Source organism: Stenella coeruleoalba, assembly GCF_951394435.1.
Source record: "Stenella coeruleoalba genome assembly, chromosome: 20".
Classification (NCBI taxonomy): domain Eukaryota; kingdom Metazoa; phylum Chordata; class Mammalia; order Artiodactyla; family Delphinidae; genus Stenella; species Stenella coeruleoalba.
The window spans coordinates 48893184-48908939 of NC_137166.1; the positions used below are offsets into that span (position 1 = coordinate 48893184).

At 47.9% G+C, this 15756-nt stretch overlaps 1 protein-coding gene across 1 annotated transcript in view; it reads left to right on the forward strand.

The window, feature by feature from the left end:
• RELB (RELB proto-oncogene, NF-kB subunit) overlaps positions 1 to 15647 on the forward strand; it is a 28638-nt gene extending 12991 nt beyond the window's left edge. The window contains exons 4-11 of the mRNA XM_079907676.1: positions 2356 to 2513; positions 3859 to 3950; positions 4131 to 4262; positions 5824 to 5928; positions 10247 to 10462; positions 11279 to 11347; positions 11486 to 11563; positions 14791 to 15647. Coding sequence (XP_079763802.1) covers positions 2356 to 2513; positions 3859 to 3950; positions 4131 to 4262; positions 5824 to 5928; positions 10247 to 10462; positions 11279 to 11347; positions 11486 to 11563; positions 14791 to 15176 — 1236 coding nt within the window. The 3' untranslated portion in view covers positions 15177 to 15647. The remainder of the gene's footprint in view (positions 1 to 2355; positions 2514 to 3858; positions 3951 to 4130; positions 4263 to 5823; positions 5929 to 10246; positions 10463 to 11278; positions 11348 to 11485; positions 11564 to 14790) is intronic.
• Positions 15648 to 15756: the final 109 nt, after the last annotated feature.

Here is a 15756-nt window from a genome sequence, read left to right on the forward strand (position 1 = left end):
TTTCATTAATACAGCAGCATGAATGCAGCCCGACCCAGCGTGGGGACTTGGCGACTTAAATGCCACACGTCCAGCGTGGCCATAGGTGACAGGATTTTCCAAAATGGTGAACAATTGGGAATTCCCTGGCAGTCCAGTGGCGCAGCAAAAAAAAAAGGCCACCAAAGTGGTGAACAATTCTCAGTTCAAATGAAACCAGTCTTCTCTCAATTAACATGGTGATTGCAGTCCTTGAAAATTCAGTGTGTTTGAAAGTTATGGGAAAAAATACTGTACATGTAAAATGGAAGGAGGTTCTGGGTTCTGACCATTTAAAACAGGTTTGTCACTGATGTGAATGTTGGCGGGACATTCAGAGGTCTTGCAGGACTTGTGTGGGACTGTCCTGGTATTGCAGGCTGTGTAGCATCTGTGGCCCTGTACTGCCTGCTGTGGGTCCCGATCCCAGTGTCAACCAGAATTGTCCTCAGTATCCCAAACGCCCCCTAGAGGGCAGTACTCCCTCACTGAGACACACCTGTTCATTGTATTTTATAGGCACCGGCTTTACACATTCGGAGCAGGCTTTTGTGGTTCTTTCATGCCAGTTAGGGCCCTGTGAGTGACCCAGGAAAGCCAAGCGGCCACGTGGGTCTGGGCCCCGTCTCAAGGGGCTAGTTTCTATCTGCTGCCCCACGTGGCTGCTGAGTAGAAGTCCTGCCCCAGTTGCCATAACTTCCCTTTTAAAAAAGAGAATCTGGAAATCTGGAATAACGTGATGTCTCATACTTTTCAAATGTAAGCTCCAAATTTTCCCCAACTTTTTAAAAACATTATTTTATTGAAGTATAGTTGATTTACAATGTTGTGTTCTCTGCTGTACAGCAAAGTGATTCAGTTATACATATATATATAAATATATATATATATATATATATATTCTGTTTCATGTTCTTCTCCATTATGGTTTATCACAGGGTATTGAATAGAGTTCTCTGATATACAGTAGGACCTTGTTGTTTATCCATCCTATATATGAGATTGCATCTGCTGACCCCAGACTCCAAGTCCTTCCCTCCCCCACCCTGCCCCAACTTTTTATTCTGAAAAAAAAAAATCCTTTAAATCTTTTTTTTCTAGGTTTTTTGTTTGTTTGTTTCATTGAGGTATAACTGATATACAAACAAGGCATGTATTTAATGTACACATTTTGATGAGTTTAGATGAAAAAAATTTTAATCTTCAGAAAAATTAAGAGTACCATAAACACCTGTGTACCCTTCACCTATACGTACCAGTTGACATTTGGCCCTATTCGCTATATCTGTCACTCTCTCTCCATACACACAAACACACACATACACGCGTGCACAGCGCTCACACACACACAAATACACATTGTGTTTTTTGCGGACCCATTTGCAGATAAGTTGTAAATATCATGTTATTTCACCTCTACATACTTCAATGGGCATCTCCTAAAAATAAGCTCCTGCATGTCTAGGACACTCATTACCATCCCTAGGAAAATTAATAATATTCCATAATATCATCTAATATACAGTCCATACTTAAATTTCCCAATTGTCCCCCAAATGTGTGTTTTATCATTGTTCCCCCCCCAATCCAGGATCCAGTCAAGGATCCTATGTTGCATTTGGTTATCATGTCTCTGTAGCCTCTCTCCTCTTTTTTTTTTGAAATTGAGTTATATTTAATCAAATCTTAAGTGTATAGCTCTAGGAATTTTGACAAATATATATATATATATATATATATATATATATATATATATATATATATACACACACACACACACTGTGTAACTACCAGCCAGGTCAAAATACATTTTTTGTTCTCTTTTAACCCAAAATATGACACCCGTATTTTTATTGTCTTTCATGTCTGACCAGATGGCCACAGTTTGGGCTTTTCTGATGTTTCCTCCTGATTAGATTCCGGTGATGCACTTCTGAAGGGGCTGTCATAGAAGTGACGTGTTCTTCCCAGTCCATCCCATCAGGGGATGCCTGTGTTACTTTGGCCCCGTAGTGGCGACACTGACCTTGATCATATGGTTAAGGTGGTGTCTACCTGGTCTCTCCACAATTAGTATGTTATCTGTGGGCTGTGCTTGGAGACCTTGTGTGCATGCAATGTTTTTAAAGTCAAGTGGCGAAAGAAGGCACATCTGTGGGGCAGCTCTCATGTTATGAGGCGCCCAGGTTGGAAGCCTTCGGTTTAGGATCCTGGAGGGGTCTTCAGCAAACATTCCTCCATCGTCGGGGAGAGGGGAGGGGCGGGGAGCTACCAAAGGAGGCTTGGATGGGTGCAGGTGTTTGCAAAGGGACCCCAAGAGCACCTGTCTTCCTGCAGCTCCGGGATTGTGGAGGGCTGCGGGAGGTGGAGGTGACCGCGTGCCTGGTGTGGAAGGACTGGCCTCACCGCGTTCACCCTCACAGCCTCGTGGGGAAAGACTGCACGGACGGTGTCTGCAGGGTGCGGCTCCGGCCTCATGTCAGCCCCCGGCACAGGTACCTGAGCCCTGACCCCTCACCCTTGGTCACGGAGATTTTGAGGGGCTGAGGATCACCCCGGAAAACCTTAGGAGCAGAGGCAGCTTAGCCAGACTCTCCCCACTGCATTTCCTAGATGGGGAAACTGAGGCCTGGGGGCCGTGGAGGGTCTTACCTAGGCCTGGAACCCTGCCGCACACGCATTCACACGCATTATATTTATCCCCATTTTGTAGAGGAGGAAACTGAGGCTCAGAGAGGCGAAGGAGCCCAGATAGCCAATGGCAGAGCTGGAATTTGACTGCAGACCTGACTTAGCTGCAAATCCCATTCTTTCTTTCGCTTTATAATTTATATGCTTTTAATTTAAAAATTTAAAGGTTCAGAAAGGGTGTGCAGTGAAAAATAAATTTCCTTCCATCTTTGGTCCTCTGGCCACCAGTGCCCCTCTCTGGAGGCAGCTAAAGATATGCTAGGCATTTATCTTTTTTTCCTTCCCTTATGAATGGTAGCGGACATTTGCACCTTGTTTTTATGTTCCAGTACATCTTAGAGATAATTCCCGTCAGTACAGTTAGCGCTGTCCTGTCCTTTTTATTGACTGCATAGTATTCCAATGTATGGCTGCACACAATTAATTAAGTCCCTATGAATGAGCACCCACAATGGTTCCAATCTCTTGTTGCTCTATCACTAACTGTGCTTCAGTGAACAGCTTCACATATATACTCTTTCTTCTGCAGGATGAATTACTAAAAATGAAATTGCTGGCCCCAAGTCTGTGCAATTATACTTTTAGTGATTTATAAACTTAGTGAAAATGTCAGCGCCATGAAAGCAGGGATTTTATCTCTTTTGTTCCCTGCTGTATCCCCCAGTGCCTAGCACAGTCCCTGGCACACAGTAGGTGCTCAAGAAATATTGGTAGGATGAATGAATACTGCCATGTTGTCCTCCAATATGTGATTGCTGGGGCAATTTACAGTCCCGCCAGCAATGGGTGAGAGTGCCTGATTCTCCACAATATCACCGGCAGAGGGTATTGTCAGATGTTTTGATCTCTGCTGTTTTGATGAGTTTTTTTTTAAATTGGCATCACATTGCTGTTTAATTTGCAGTTTTCTTATTATAAATGAGGTCAACAGGTGCTTTCCTGTGGTAAAGATAAGTTCTCTCAAGAATTCTCCACACCCCTGAAAGGTTTGAACCCCAGTCCCCTCCCTATGCTGGGACCCCTGGGCCTGGGGTCTCCAGCCTCTGAGACTGTGAGCCCTGAGACAGCATCTACCAGAGCCGTCCTGTGGGTTAGGGCTATACCTGCCCCCTCAGGATTACCCCCCTTCCCCCCTTCCCCCCGACTCAGCTTTAACAACCTGGGCATCCAGTGTGTGAGGAAGAAGGAGATCGAGGCGGCCATTGAGCGGAAGATTCAGCTGGGCATCGACCCCTACAATGGTGAGTCCCCACGCCTAGCCCCAGCATCCTGTCCTCTCAGACCCCTCGCCCCCTCTGCCACCCCTGTCCCCTCGCCTTCTCCAGTATCCGCCATCACCACAGCCCCATCCCTTCCCTGTCCCCCATCCCCCACCAGGGTCTCCACCCCCCACACTCAGCCTTCCCATATCTCTCCTGCAGCTGGGTCCCTGAAGAACCATCAGGAGGTGGACATGAATGTCGTGAGGATTTGCTTCCAGGCCTCATACAGGGACCAGCAAGGACAGATGCGCCGGATGGACCCTGTGCTCTCTGAGCCCGTCTACGACAAGAGTGAGTCGAGGGTGCTGTTCCATTAGGGTTGTCTTTGGCCGCAGGTACCAGAAAGCCCCACATACAATGGCATGAACAAACAGGGAGTTCTTCTTTTTTTCTCAGTTATTAAGGCTGTTCCTGTTGATTCAGCTGCTCAGCTATATCAGGGTGCTGGTTCAGCAGCTCTGTGATTCTCTTGGGTTTTCCCTCATGGTCAGGAACTGGCTGCCACAGCTCCAGACATCATGTCTGTGTTCAAGGCATGATGGGCAGTGACACCCTGTGTGGTGTGCAGGCTGTACACTGCCCAATTCTAAGGGTCAGCATTTACTAGGTAGCCTCTGGGAATGGGGCTTTCTGGTGTTGCAGAATGCACAACCAGGACAACTATACTAGGTAGCCCTTGAGAAGAGGCAGCATGAGTAATAATCTCTCTCTCTTTCATAGAGAAAATAATATATTCCTCAGAATCACCCTGGTAGACATCTCCTTATGTCTCATTGGACAGAACTTGGTCCCACGGCCACCCTTAGTTGCAAGAGAATCTGAGAAAGCAAGTATCTAGGTTTTTCATCCTCTGTAGAGAGGTACAGGTATGGAAGAGGAGATTGGGAATGGCTGTTAGATTTTAGCCAGCCTGCAGTGACTGGCACAAGCATCAAAATGGGCAGGGATATTCACTCAATCAGGACTTCTATGGGTGCAGGGGATAGAATCCCAACTCAAACAAGGAAAAAAAGAAGAATTTGTTCCATTAACTAAAAATATCCAGAGGTAGCACAGTGCTTCAGGTCTGGCTGCATCCAGGTTCTCAGTGATGTCATTAGGGATCTCTTTCCATCTCTCAGCCCATGCTTCCTTTATGTTAGAGTCACTCCTGGCAGGGCCCTCCCATGCAGGGGCAAAATAACTGTACGCAGCTCTAGTCTTACATCCTACCAGCATGACACTTCTCCCCTGCTCCCAAAGAGAGATTCTCTTACTCAGCATTTTTGCTCCAAGTCCCAGGGCTGTCTCTCATTGGCCTAGTTTTAGTCATGTCCTCCTCTCTGACTAATCAGCTGTAGCCAGAAGGAGGCGATGCTGTGATTGGCCAGGTCTAGGGCACATGATCACTGCTGAGCTGGGAGTGGGCTCCGCCCTACCCAATCCCCATGACTGAGGTGGGGGGTGGTTCCTTAAAGGAAAACTGGGGGGGGCTGTTAACAAAAGAAGGGCCAGGACTGCTAGACTGGCAAAACAACATGTGTCCGCTACAAGTTTCAGGCCATTAGCCCTCATCTAAGACTCATCCCTGACTCCTGACCCCACCAACCCCTCCCTGAGGTCTGAGGGTCTCCCTTTTGGGCAGACACTCACCGGACCTCAGCACGGAGGACTCATGATCGTCCATTAACCCCTCCTGCCTGGGCATCTTCTTTTTCCACCTGGACCACAGGTTCCAGAAGGATCAGGCACCCTGGCTTCTCCATTTCCCACCTCTCCACACCCCAGGGTGGGCACCCATGGGGTACCTGGTAAGGGTTTGATGACTGAATTCTCGTTTTTTCTGTGTGCCCCTTCCTCTCCTCTTTCCCAGAGTCCACAAACACGTCAGAGCTGCGGATTTGCCGAATCAACAAGGAGAGCGGGCCGTGCACGGGCGGCGAGGAGCTCTACCTGCTGTGCGACAAGGTGCAGAAAGGTGAGGGGCCTGGGGCAGCAAGTGGGCGGAGTGGGGTCTGCCGGCTTGCAGGGGCAGCTGGGGAGCCCGGAGGATGAGAGGGTGAAGAAGAGCCAGTTAACCAGGGGAGCCGAGTGGAAGGGTCCAGAGCTTTGGTTTTGGAGGTAGACAGAAATAGCCCATTGATTCATTCACTCACTGAGTCACTCGCTCACCTGCTCACTCATTCATGAGCAAAGAAGGAGGCACAAACAAACAGTGCTGGCCTGCGCTGGGTACCTGGCAGGCCTTGCCATCATGAGTTCCGGGGGGACTCTGGTATTAAAATCGTGGAGGTGCATAAATAAGTGCTTTATGACAGTTGGATCAGGGCTACGAATGGAGAAAATGGACGATGTTTCCCCATCTGTTCAAATGTCAAAACCCTTTTTCAAATAGGGTTTTTGGGATTTTTTGTTGGTTTTTAAAAAAAGTTTTTGGCCCGCGGCCCCTGCATTGAAAGGGCGGAGTCTTAACCACTGGACCAATTAAAAACAGGATTTTTTTAAAAAGAAAAAACAACCCAGGATTGCCTGGGGGGGAGCTTTCTCTTTTTTCTTTTTTTAATATTTATTTATTTATTTGGCTGCGTTGGGTCTTAGTTGCAGCACGTGGGATCTTCGTTGCTGCATGCGGGATCTATTTTTTGTTTTTAATTCCACATTTATTTATTTAAATTTTATTTATTTTTGGCTGCCTTGGGTCTTCGTTGCTGCGCGTGAGCTTTCTCTAGTTGTGGTGAGCGGGGGCTACTCTTCATTGCGGTGCCCACGGGCTTCTCATTGCGGTGACTTCTCTTGTTGTAGAGCACGGGCTCTAGGCACGCAGGCTTCTGTAGTTGCAGCACGTGGGCTCAGTAGTTGTGTCTCGCGGGCTCTAGAGCGCAGGCTCAGTAGTTACGGCACACGGGCTTAGTTGCTCCGCGGCATGCGGGATCTTCCCGGACCAGGGCTCGAACCCGTGTCCTCTGCGTTGGCAGGCAGATCCTCAACCGCGGTGCCACCAGGGAAGCCTATCTTGCTCTTATTAAGTGCCAAACTCTGTCCTAAGCACTTTGTATGCATCATTTATTCAATCATCTAATTGCCTAACAGTTCTATGAGGTAGATTCTCTTATTCCCCGTTTACAGATGAGGAAACCGAGGCAGAGAAAGATTAAGTAACTTGCTCAAGGTCACAGAGGTAGTCAGGTAGAGACAGGATTTGAATCCAGGTGGTCTGTGCTTCTGGGAGGAAAAATAAAGAAAGGGAGTTGAAAAAAAATCAGGAAGGTGGTGAAAAAGTAGTATCTGGAGATAGATAATGCTGAGGAAGGGGACAGAGAGAGATGGCTGGAGGTGTTGTGGGGCACAGTTTGACTTAGTGGGGCCAGGGAGGACCGCTCTCAGGAGGTGACACTGGAGCCACGAAGAATCTGTGTGGCCATGAGAGGAAGAGTGTTCCAGCAGAGGGAACAGCAAGTGCAAAGGTCCTGTGGTAGGAGCAGGCCTAGTTGTTGGAGGAACAGTGAGGCCAATGGGGCAGGAGGGCAGTGAGAGGGGAGGAGGGTAGGAGAACATGCTACAGCCTCAGGAATCCGCCCACAATCCTTTCTCAGGTTGTATGGTTATATAGTTAACGTCTATCTCCATCCCCACCCTCCCGCCACTGGGTTGTCTGGGCAGGACCTGGGAGCATCGTGGTGAGCAGCTGTGTCCCCAGAACCACCCAGTCTAGGGCCAAGCACACATGAGGTTCTCAGGGAAAAAAAAAACAAAAACCTTTTTTTTTTTTTTCCTGATTCTCTCTCTCTCTCTCTCTTTTATTTTTCGTTTTTTCTGCAAGGTTTACTCTTAAAACAAAACATTTTAACCATTTTGAAGTGTATACTTCATTGACATTTAGTACGTTCCCAAGGTTGTGCCACCACCACTCTGTAGTTCCGGAACATTTTCATCACCCCAGAAAGAAACCCAGTACTCTTTAGGCAGTGACTCCCTATTCCCCTCTCTTCCAGCCTCTGGCATCCACCAATCTATTTTCTGTCTCTATGGATTTACGTATTTTGGACATTTTATATAATAGAATCATACAATATGTGGCCTTTTATGTCTGGATTCTTTTACTTAGCGTAATGTTATGAAGGTTCATCCATGCTGTAGCAGGTATCAGTGCTTTGTTCCTTTTTATGGCTAATATTCCATATGTGGATATATCCCATTTGGTTTATCCATTCATCAGTTAATGGGCATTTGGGTTATTTTCACCTCTTGGTTATTATGAATAGCGTTGTATTCGACATTTGTGTATAAGTTTTTGTTTGAACACCTGTCTTCAGTTCTTCTGGATATGTACCCAGGAGTTGAAGGTTCTTATAAGATTTTGAATGAACGAGCAAATGGTTATTGGGTGGCTCCTCTGTGCTGGGTTCTGTGCTAGGCAGTGCTGGGACACAGCAGTGACAGAGAAAGCCCCAGCCTCTGCCCTCACACGGCTCTCAGTTCAGAGGGAGGTAGGGAAAGAAAGACAAATTACAAATGTGAGTAATGCTGAGAGGGAAGAAGACAAAGTGCTGAGATTGAACAACAGGAAGTCCAGACATGGTCCGGGCATCTGGGAAGGCTTCCCAGAGGAGGTGATATTTGAGCTCAAATCTGAGGAATGACAAGGAGGCTGTTAGGAGTCTGGGAATTGGGGTCAGGGCAGGGAAACTCTTCCTGCCCTGGGTGAATGATTCGAGGTACATGTGAGTCCTGTTCCGTTACTCACTCACTGACTGATCTCGGGCAGGTGACTTCACCACCCTGAGCCTGTTTCCTCATCCCTAAAATGAGCTGGTGTTAGGATGAGATGGGATCCCACGTACCTAAAAACTACACTACAGAGAGTTAGCATTTACTGAGGATTTCCTGAGTGCCAGACCTGGAGTTAGTATTTTGCATAATACTAATAAAAACTATCATACTTAACATGGACTGAGCACCTATTATGTTAAGCCCTCTTCTAAGTCCTTTTCTTGGAGTGACTCATTTAATCCTCCTAACAACTCTTGTGAGGTGAGTACTATGACTTTCCCTCTTGAAGGTGAAGAAACTAGGCCCAGAGATATCAGTAACTTCCTCAAGCTGTAGCAGCTGGTGGTGAAGAGCTCTAGCCTGCCTGGATCCCCATCTTGGCTCCACCACTTGCTGACTCTGTGACCTTGGACAAGTGACTTAACCTCCCTGTGCCTTTGCTTTCCCCTCAATATAATGGACTTCCTAAAGGTAGTTTTTTCATAGGATTTTTATGTGTCTTAGAGGCAAACCATGTCTGTCCAACACATATAAAGCCTCAGTATATGGAGTTAGTGTGATGAGAGGCAATGCAATAAGACAAGAAAAAGAAATAGTAGGCAGAGTAGCATACTGAATCCCGACTATTCTGCTACCAGCTGTATGACCTTGGGTTAGTCTCTTAAACCCTCCAAGCCTCGGTTTCCCCATCTATGAAGTGGGTGTCTAGAAAAGAGTTAACATAGCAGGTCTGAGACTGTTAGTGTTTGGAAGCCCAGCTTACAAGGTTGACCCTTGGCTGGCTTTTGGGAACTTTGAGAGGGCTCCTACCATTCCCTGACTGTTAAGAGTGGCTCACTGTACCTAAACCGTACAAACAATATGGTTTGTGCAGATCATTTGCTTTCCTTCTGGGAGTCTGGAATTTTGATATGTGCCAGTTAGAGGGAGCCTACTTGACCAACTCCCAGTAAAAACCCTGGGCAGTAAGTCTCTAATGTGCTTCCCTGGTAGAAGCATTTCATGTGTGTTGCCACTGGGGGCAGCAGTGTGCGGTGTGCATGTTCTGTGTGAGTCCCCTGGGGAGAACTCTTGGAAGTTGGCACCTGGTTTCCTCTGGACTTCGCTCCAGGCACCTTTCCTCTTAACTGCGCGTGCATATGTCTTTTTCCTGTAATAAATCATAGCCATGAGTACAACTATATGCTGAGTCCTGTGAGTCCCGTTAGTGAATCACTGAATCTGATGGTGGTCTTGGGGGCCCCTGATAAGGTGGAAATATTAAGTCTACCTGCCTTTTGGATTGTTAAAGGATTAGATGAGTGTGTGTGTGTGTGTGTGTGTGTGTGTATGCGCGTGTGTGTGTGTATGTCAGTGACTGGCACATGGTAGGTGCTCAACAGAAAGTTAGTTGCCACTATGATTAGTTTTATTATGACTAGTTTTATTCTTAGAAATATTGGTGTTGATTTTGGGGGAGGCTGAGTGAGTTGGGTCTCTGGTGGACCAGTGTCCTGGCTCAGCTGACACCCCCACTTTCCTGCCAGAGGATATATCGGTGGTTTTCAGCAGAGCCTCCTGGGAAGGCCGGGCTGACTTCTCCCAGGCCGACGTGCACCGCCAGATTGCCATTGTGTTCAAGACACCACCCTACGAGGACCTGGAGATTGTTGAACCTGTGACAGTGAATGTCTTCCTGCAGCGGCTTACTGATGGGGTCTGCAGTGAGCCTCTGCCCTTCACATACCTGCCTCGGGACCATGGTAACCAAGGCCACCCAGGGTGACCCACCGCCCCAGAGACTAGGTCTTTGGTCTTGCTTGTGGTGACCCAAAGGGGAAAGGGGAAGTGGCAGAAGTAGAATGCAGGCTCAGAGTTGCACAGACTGGGGTTCAAATCCTGGTCTGCTGCTTACTGGCTGTGAGATCTTGGCTTCTCCTAGCCTCAGACTCCTCCTGTGCAAAATGGAAATAATAATAGTACCCATTTTATGACATTTTGGGACTATTTAATCATTCCTCCCCTCAGCACGCCTGCTCGTGCCTGGCCCTCGCTGGGTAGTGCTGGGAACGTAGCGGTGACTGAGACAGCTCCAGCCCTAACCTATGAGGCTCATAGTCTTATGGGGAGAGGGGGCACAGATCCATTCCCATACAGTGACAACCAGAGTGGGCAGGGCTGGGATTGGAATTGCTTACAGAACTTGGATTGCCCAGAGTGGGGCACCTGACCCAGCCTTAGGGTTCAGGGAGAGCTTCCTAAAGGAGGGGATGGCTGACCTGAGAATGGGAGGATGACTAAGCAATTCTCCAGGGAAGTGGTAAGAGTTGAGGAAGAGTGTTTTAAGCAGTGGGAACAGCAAGTGCAAAGGCCCTGAGGCAGCATAGTGCCTGGGACGTTCCAGTGTAGCTAGAAGGAGATTTGGGTTTTATTCTGATTAAGATGTGGACATCTATATGCATTGTTTGGGCAAAAACCAGAACAGCATAACAACTTCCCAAATGGTCTCTATAATTAATTCTTAATTAATTCTTATTTTTAATGGATTATTTTGTATGCCTCTGGTATCTCCTAAACAGACAGCTACGGTGTGGACAAGAAGCGGAAACGGGGGCTGCCCGATGTCCTTGGGGAGCTGAATAGCTCTGGTGTGTTCACTCTGCCCCTTTTCACATCCCTCTCCAGGTTACTGGGAGGGGATGACTGACCCCACTGCCCTGGCCCACCCCAGGTTGGGGAGGAGGGGCTGTTGGGATCCAGGGGTCCTCATCTCTGTCTTCCCTCAGACCCCCATGGCATCGAAAGCAAACGGCGGAGGAAAAAGCCGGTCTTTCTGGATCACTTCCTGCCCGGCCACAGCTCAGGTGGGTCCTGGCTCAGTGCAAGCCCCTGCCCGCAAGGTGGGCTGAGGGTGAGCTGCATCCCTGCTTTTCTGGCCTTTTCAGGTCCCCCAGGAGCTCCTACTAGGGCAGTGCCTTACCACTTAGCCAGCAACATAAAGTGGAAAGAATAGTGGTTCTGGACACGGTCTGGAGGCTCTGATCTCGGCTGGGCCATTTACCTGCTGTGTGACCTTCATCAAGTTGCTCTACCTCTCAGATCCTCAGGGCTTCTCTGAAAAGTCTCACCACATACCTACCTCATTGACCTTTTAAAATTTAATGTACTTATTTTTACAGACACTATATAATCACATAACTGCTTTGTGTGTGCTTACTCACTTAATCTGGGTAATCACCCTGGGGGGGTGGGTGCTGTCATCTCCCCCCACGCCCCACCACCATTTTACTGGTGAAGAACTTGAGGCCCAAAGAGGCGATGTCTCTTGCCCAAGGTCACACAGCCAGTCTGAGGTGGGGTGGGGAGCTGCACCTGGGTATAGGTTTAGATTAGTGATGACATGTGAAACCAGTAGTAGGGAGTAGACGGTGGATAAATGGGGGTGGTGTCAGAGCCAGCCAGCCTTGAATTCAGCCACCCTCTGGCCTCTTCTACCGCGGCCTTCGTCTCAACTCACATGCCAGCCTCCAGTTCCCATGAATTCTAACCCTGTCTGGCTGCCATCCAAAGCCCCCCCACTCGCTGACCACTAGCTCTAAGAATGCTGTCCCCAACACCCCAGCTACCCCACGGCGCCCAGCTCCCAGCCAGCTGCCAACCACTCAGAGTCTGCTGAGCCTGGACCACTCCAGCCAGTCCCACCTTGAAGGTTTCAGTTATCACCTGTTGTCCCCGCAACCCACTGTAACCAATGCCCAACAGCTCTGCCCCTAGAAACCCCCAATCCTAGTCTATTTCATCAACCTTCGATTCCCAATCCCCAAAGCCTCTGCTTATCAGCCACCTGTCATTCATCCACTTGTTCTATCACCCCGATTTCCCAGTGTCTAAAGTTCCCCTCTCTCATCCTTGTGGCAAAGCTGCCCTGGCACTAGAGTGTGGTGGTTAGGAGCATGGCCTCTGGAATCAGACTGGGTTTGAATTTGAGGACACAGTTTAGCCACTGTATGACCTCTTTGGGCCTCAGTTTACTTAACTTGCAGATGGAGACCCTCCCTCTTAGGGTTCCTTCCAGAATTTAGTGAGATCACATCACACAGTTATTTAGCACAGTGGCTGACATAGAGTTGGTGCCCAGGAGATGTTAGGAACTTGCCAGAAAGCAGGAATGCCACCTGCATTTGTTTAACTGCATTTGATCATGTTTAACTGCATTCATAGCAAAACCCCAAATAACGCTTCAATAGGATAGAACATTATTTCCCCTCTCACATAAACACAGTCCAGAGGTAGGTGGTCCATGGGTGGTTTGGTGGCTGCATGATCATCAGAGACCCAAGCTCCTGCCATGTTCAGCTCATAGTTTCCACCTCATGGTCCAAGGTGGCTGTTGCAGCTGCAGCCATCACGCCCAGATTTCAGCCAGCAGCACTTAGTCACATCAAGCTACAAGGGAGGCTGGGAAATAAGAGTTCCAGCAGCGCAGCGTCTCTTTCTGAGACAAGTGTAGTCAGCCTTTGCTGGTGAGGTTTGTCTTGTCTCAAAAAGAGAGACTCTCCCACAGTGACACTTACCATTTTACTATACAATTTTGGGGCTTGTGACTTCTCCCTTGGGTCTCCCATGGTGTGGATGTTTCACTTATTGGGTTGTCTTTATTTTGCTGGGGGCGGGGGGCTTTGGAGCCTCCTCTTCTTCCTCATTCTTGGGGAAAACTCCCTAGCACTACAGGAGCATGGTTTCTACCCTGCTTCTGCAACTCACCTGTGGACTGCAAGTTATTTTGCCTGTTTGCTTATTAAATGAGAATGATCCTAGTTTTAGTTTTTTGAGGAACCTCCAAACTGCTTTCCACAGTGGCTGTACCAATTTACACTTCCACCAACAGTGTAGGAGGGTTCCCTTTTCTCTACATCCTTGCCAACATTTGTTATTCGTGTCTTTTTGATGATAGCCATCCTGACAGGTATGAGGTGCTATCTCATTGTGGTTTTAATTTGCATTTCTCTAATGATTAATGATGTTGAGCATCTTTTCATGTGCCTTTTGGCCAACTGTAATATCTTCTTTGGAAAAATGTCTGTTCAGGTCTTCTGCCCATTTTTTTAATTTTAATTTTTAATTTTTGATGTTGAGTTGTATGAACTGTTTATATTTTGGATATTAACCCCTTATCAGTCATATCATTTGCAAACACCATATGACCCAGTAATTCCACTCCAGGTATATATTTTTAAAAAAATGAAAAAAAAAAAAAGAAAACACTAATTTGAAAAGATACATGCACCCCAGTGTTCATAGAAGCATTATTTACATTAGCCAAGAAATGGAAACAACTTAAGTGTCCATCAATAAATAAATGGATAAAGAAGATGTGGTACATATACACAATGAAATACTACTCAGCCATAAAAAAAAAAAAAGAAAATTTGCCACTTGCAGCAACATGGATGGACTTGGAGGACATAAGCTTAGTGACAGAGAAAGACAAGTACTGTATGATACCACTTACATGTGGAATCTTAAAAAAGAAAAAAGCTAGTGAGTATAACAAAAAAGAAACAGACTCACAGATACAAAGAACAAACTAGTTGGTTACCGTAGGGAGAGGAAAGGGAGGAGGGACAAGATAGGGGCAGGGGATTAAGAGGTACAAACTACTATGTATAAAATGAATAAGCTATAAGGACATATTGTACAGCACAGGGAATATAGCCAATATTTTATAATAACTATAAGTGGAGTATAACCTTAAAAAATCGTGAATTACTATGTTGTACACCTGGAACATATAATTCTGTACATCAACAAAATTATTGTAACAAAAAATTACAAAAAAATTGTAATTATTTTGTAATTACAAATGTTTTGTATTTTGTAACTTTGTAATTTGTAATTTAAAAAATTATTGTAACGACAACAAAAAAAGGGAGATAGAGAACGGTGATAGTCCCTACTCAGAGTTTCTTGGCATTATAAGAGGCCACACCGATAAAGCATTTAGCAACAGAGGGGGCATTTGAGTTAGGGCCTGGCCAGAGGTCGACCCTAAAAGCCCACCATACTTTCTTCTTTCTTCTCATCCCTGCAGGCTTGTTCCTCCCGCCATCAGCGCTGTTGCCAGACACAGACTTCTTCCCGGGCACCGTATCCCTCCCAGGCCTGGAGCCCCCCTGCGAGCCGGACCTCCTGGACGACGGCTTTGCCTACGACCCCGCTGCCCCCACGCTTTTCACCATGCTGGACATGCTGCCCCCAGCGCCACCACTCACCAGCGCTGTCGCGGGCAATGGGGGTGCAGGGGCCGCGGTCGGGGAGCCCCCCGGCACTGAGCCGCTGACGCTGGACTCGTACCAGTCCCCGGGCCCCGGGGACGGAGGCACTGCCAGCCTCGTGGGCAGCAACATGTTCCCCAATCAGTACCGCGAGGCGGGCTTTGGGGGCAGCCTCCTGTCCCCGGGGCCTGAGGCCACGTAGCCCCCGCGGCGCTGGAGGAGAGGCGCTGGGTGGGGAGGGAGGTGGAAGGGGCCGTGCGAACCCAACCAGGATATCCAGCACCCCCCATACCCTTGGGCGGCCCTTGGTCAGTCTTCCGACGTTCTCATCCTTCTGAATCGGACATCTTCAGCGCTGGCGAGAAACTCCGTAGCATCGGTTTCCCCTGAGCCCATTTTACAAGTGAGAAAACTGAGTCTGGAGAGGAAAAGGGGCTTGCTTGGCTCTCAAGCGCTCGCTTGTTAAAGCTGCTGCCTCAGCCCTCACAAGCGGGGGCACCTTCTCCAGGCGGATTCTGTTGTGTACATATGGGAGGAGGGTGCAGATCCCCCGCCCTCCGTCCCCAGGCTTGAAGGTGGGGGGTAGGTTGTTTGTTCTGAGTCTTCCCAATAAAGATGAGATTTTGAGCCTTGGGGGTCTCTTCTCTTCTCCGCTTGAGAAACACCCGCGGCCCTTACGTACAAAGTCTCCAGGATCTCCTAACACACCGCTTATCTCCTTCAAGCCCCGCCCCTCCCTCCTCGCCCGAATATAGGCCCCGCCCCTCGCGTGAGCGGAAGCA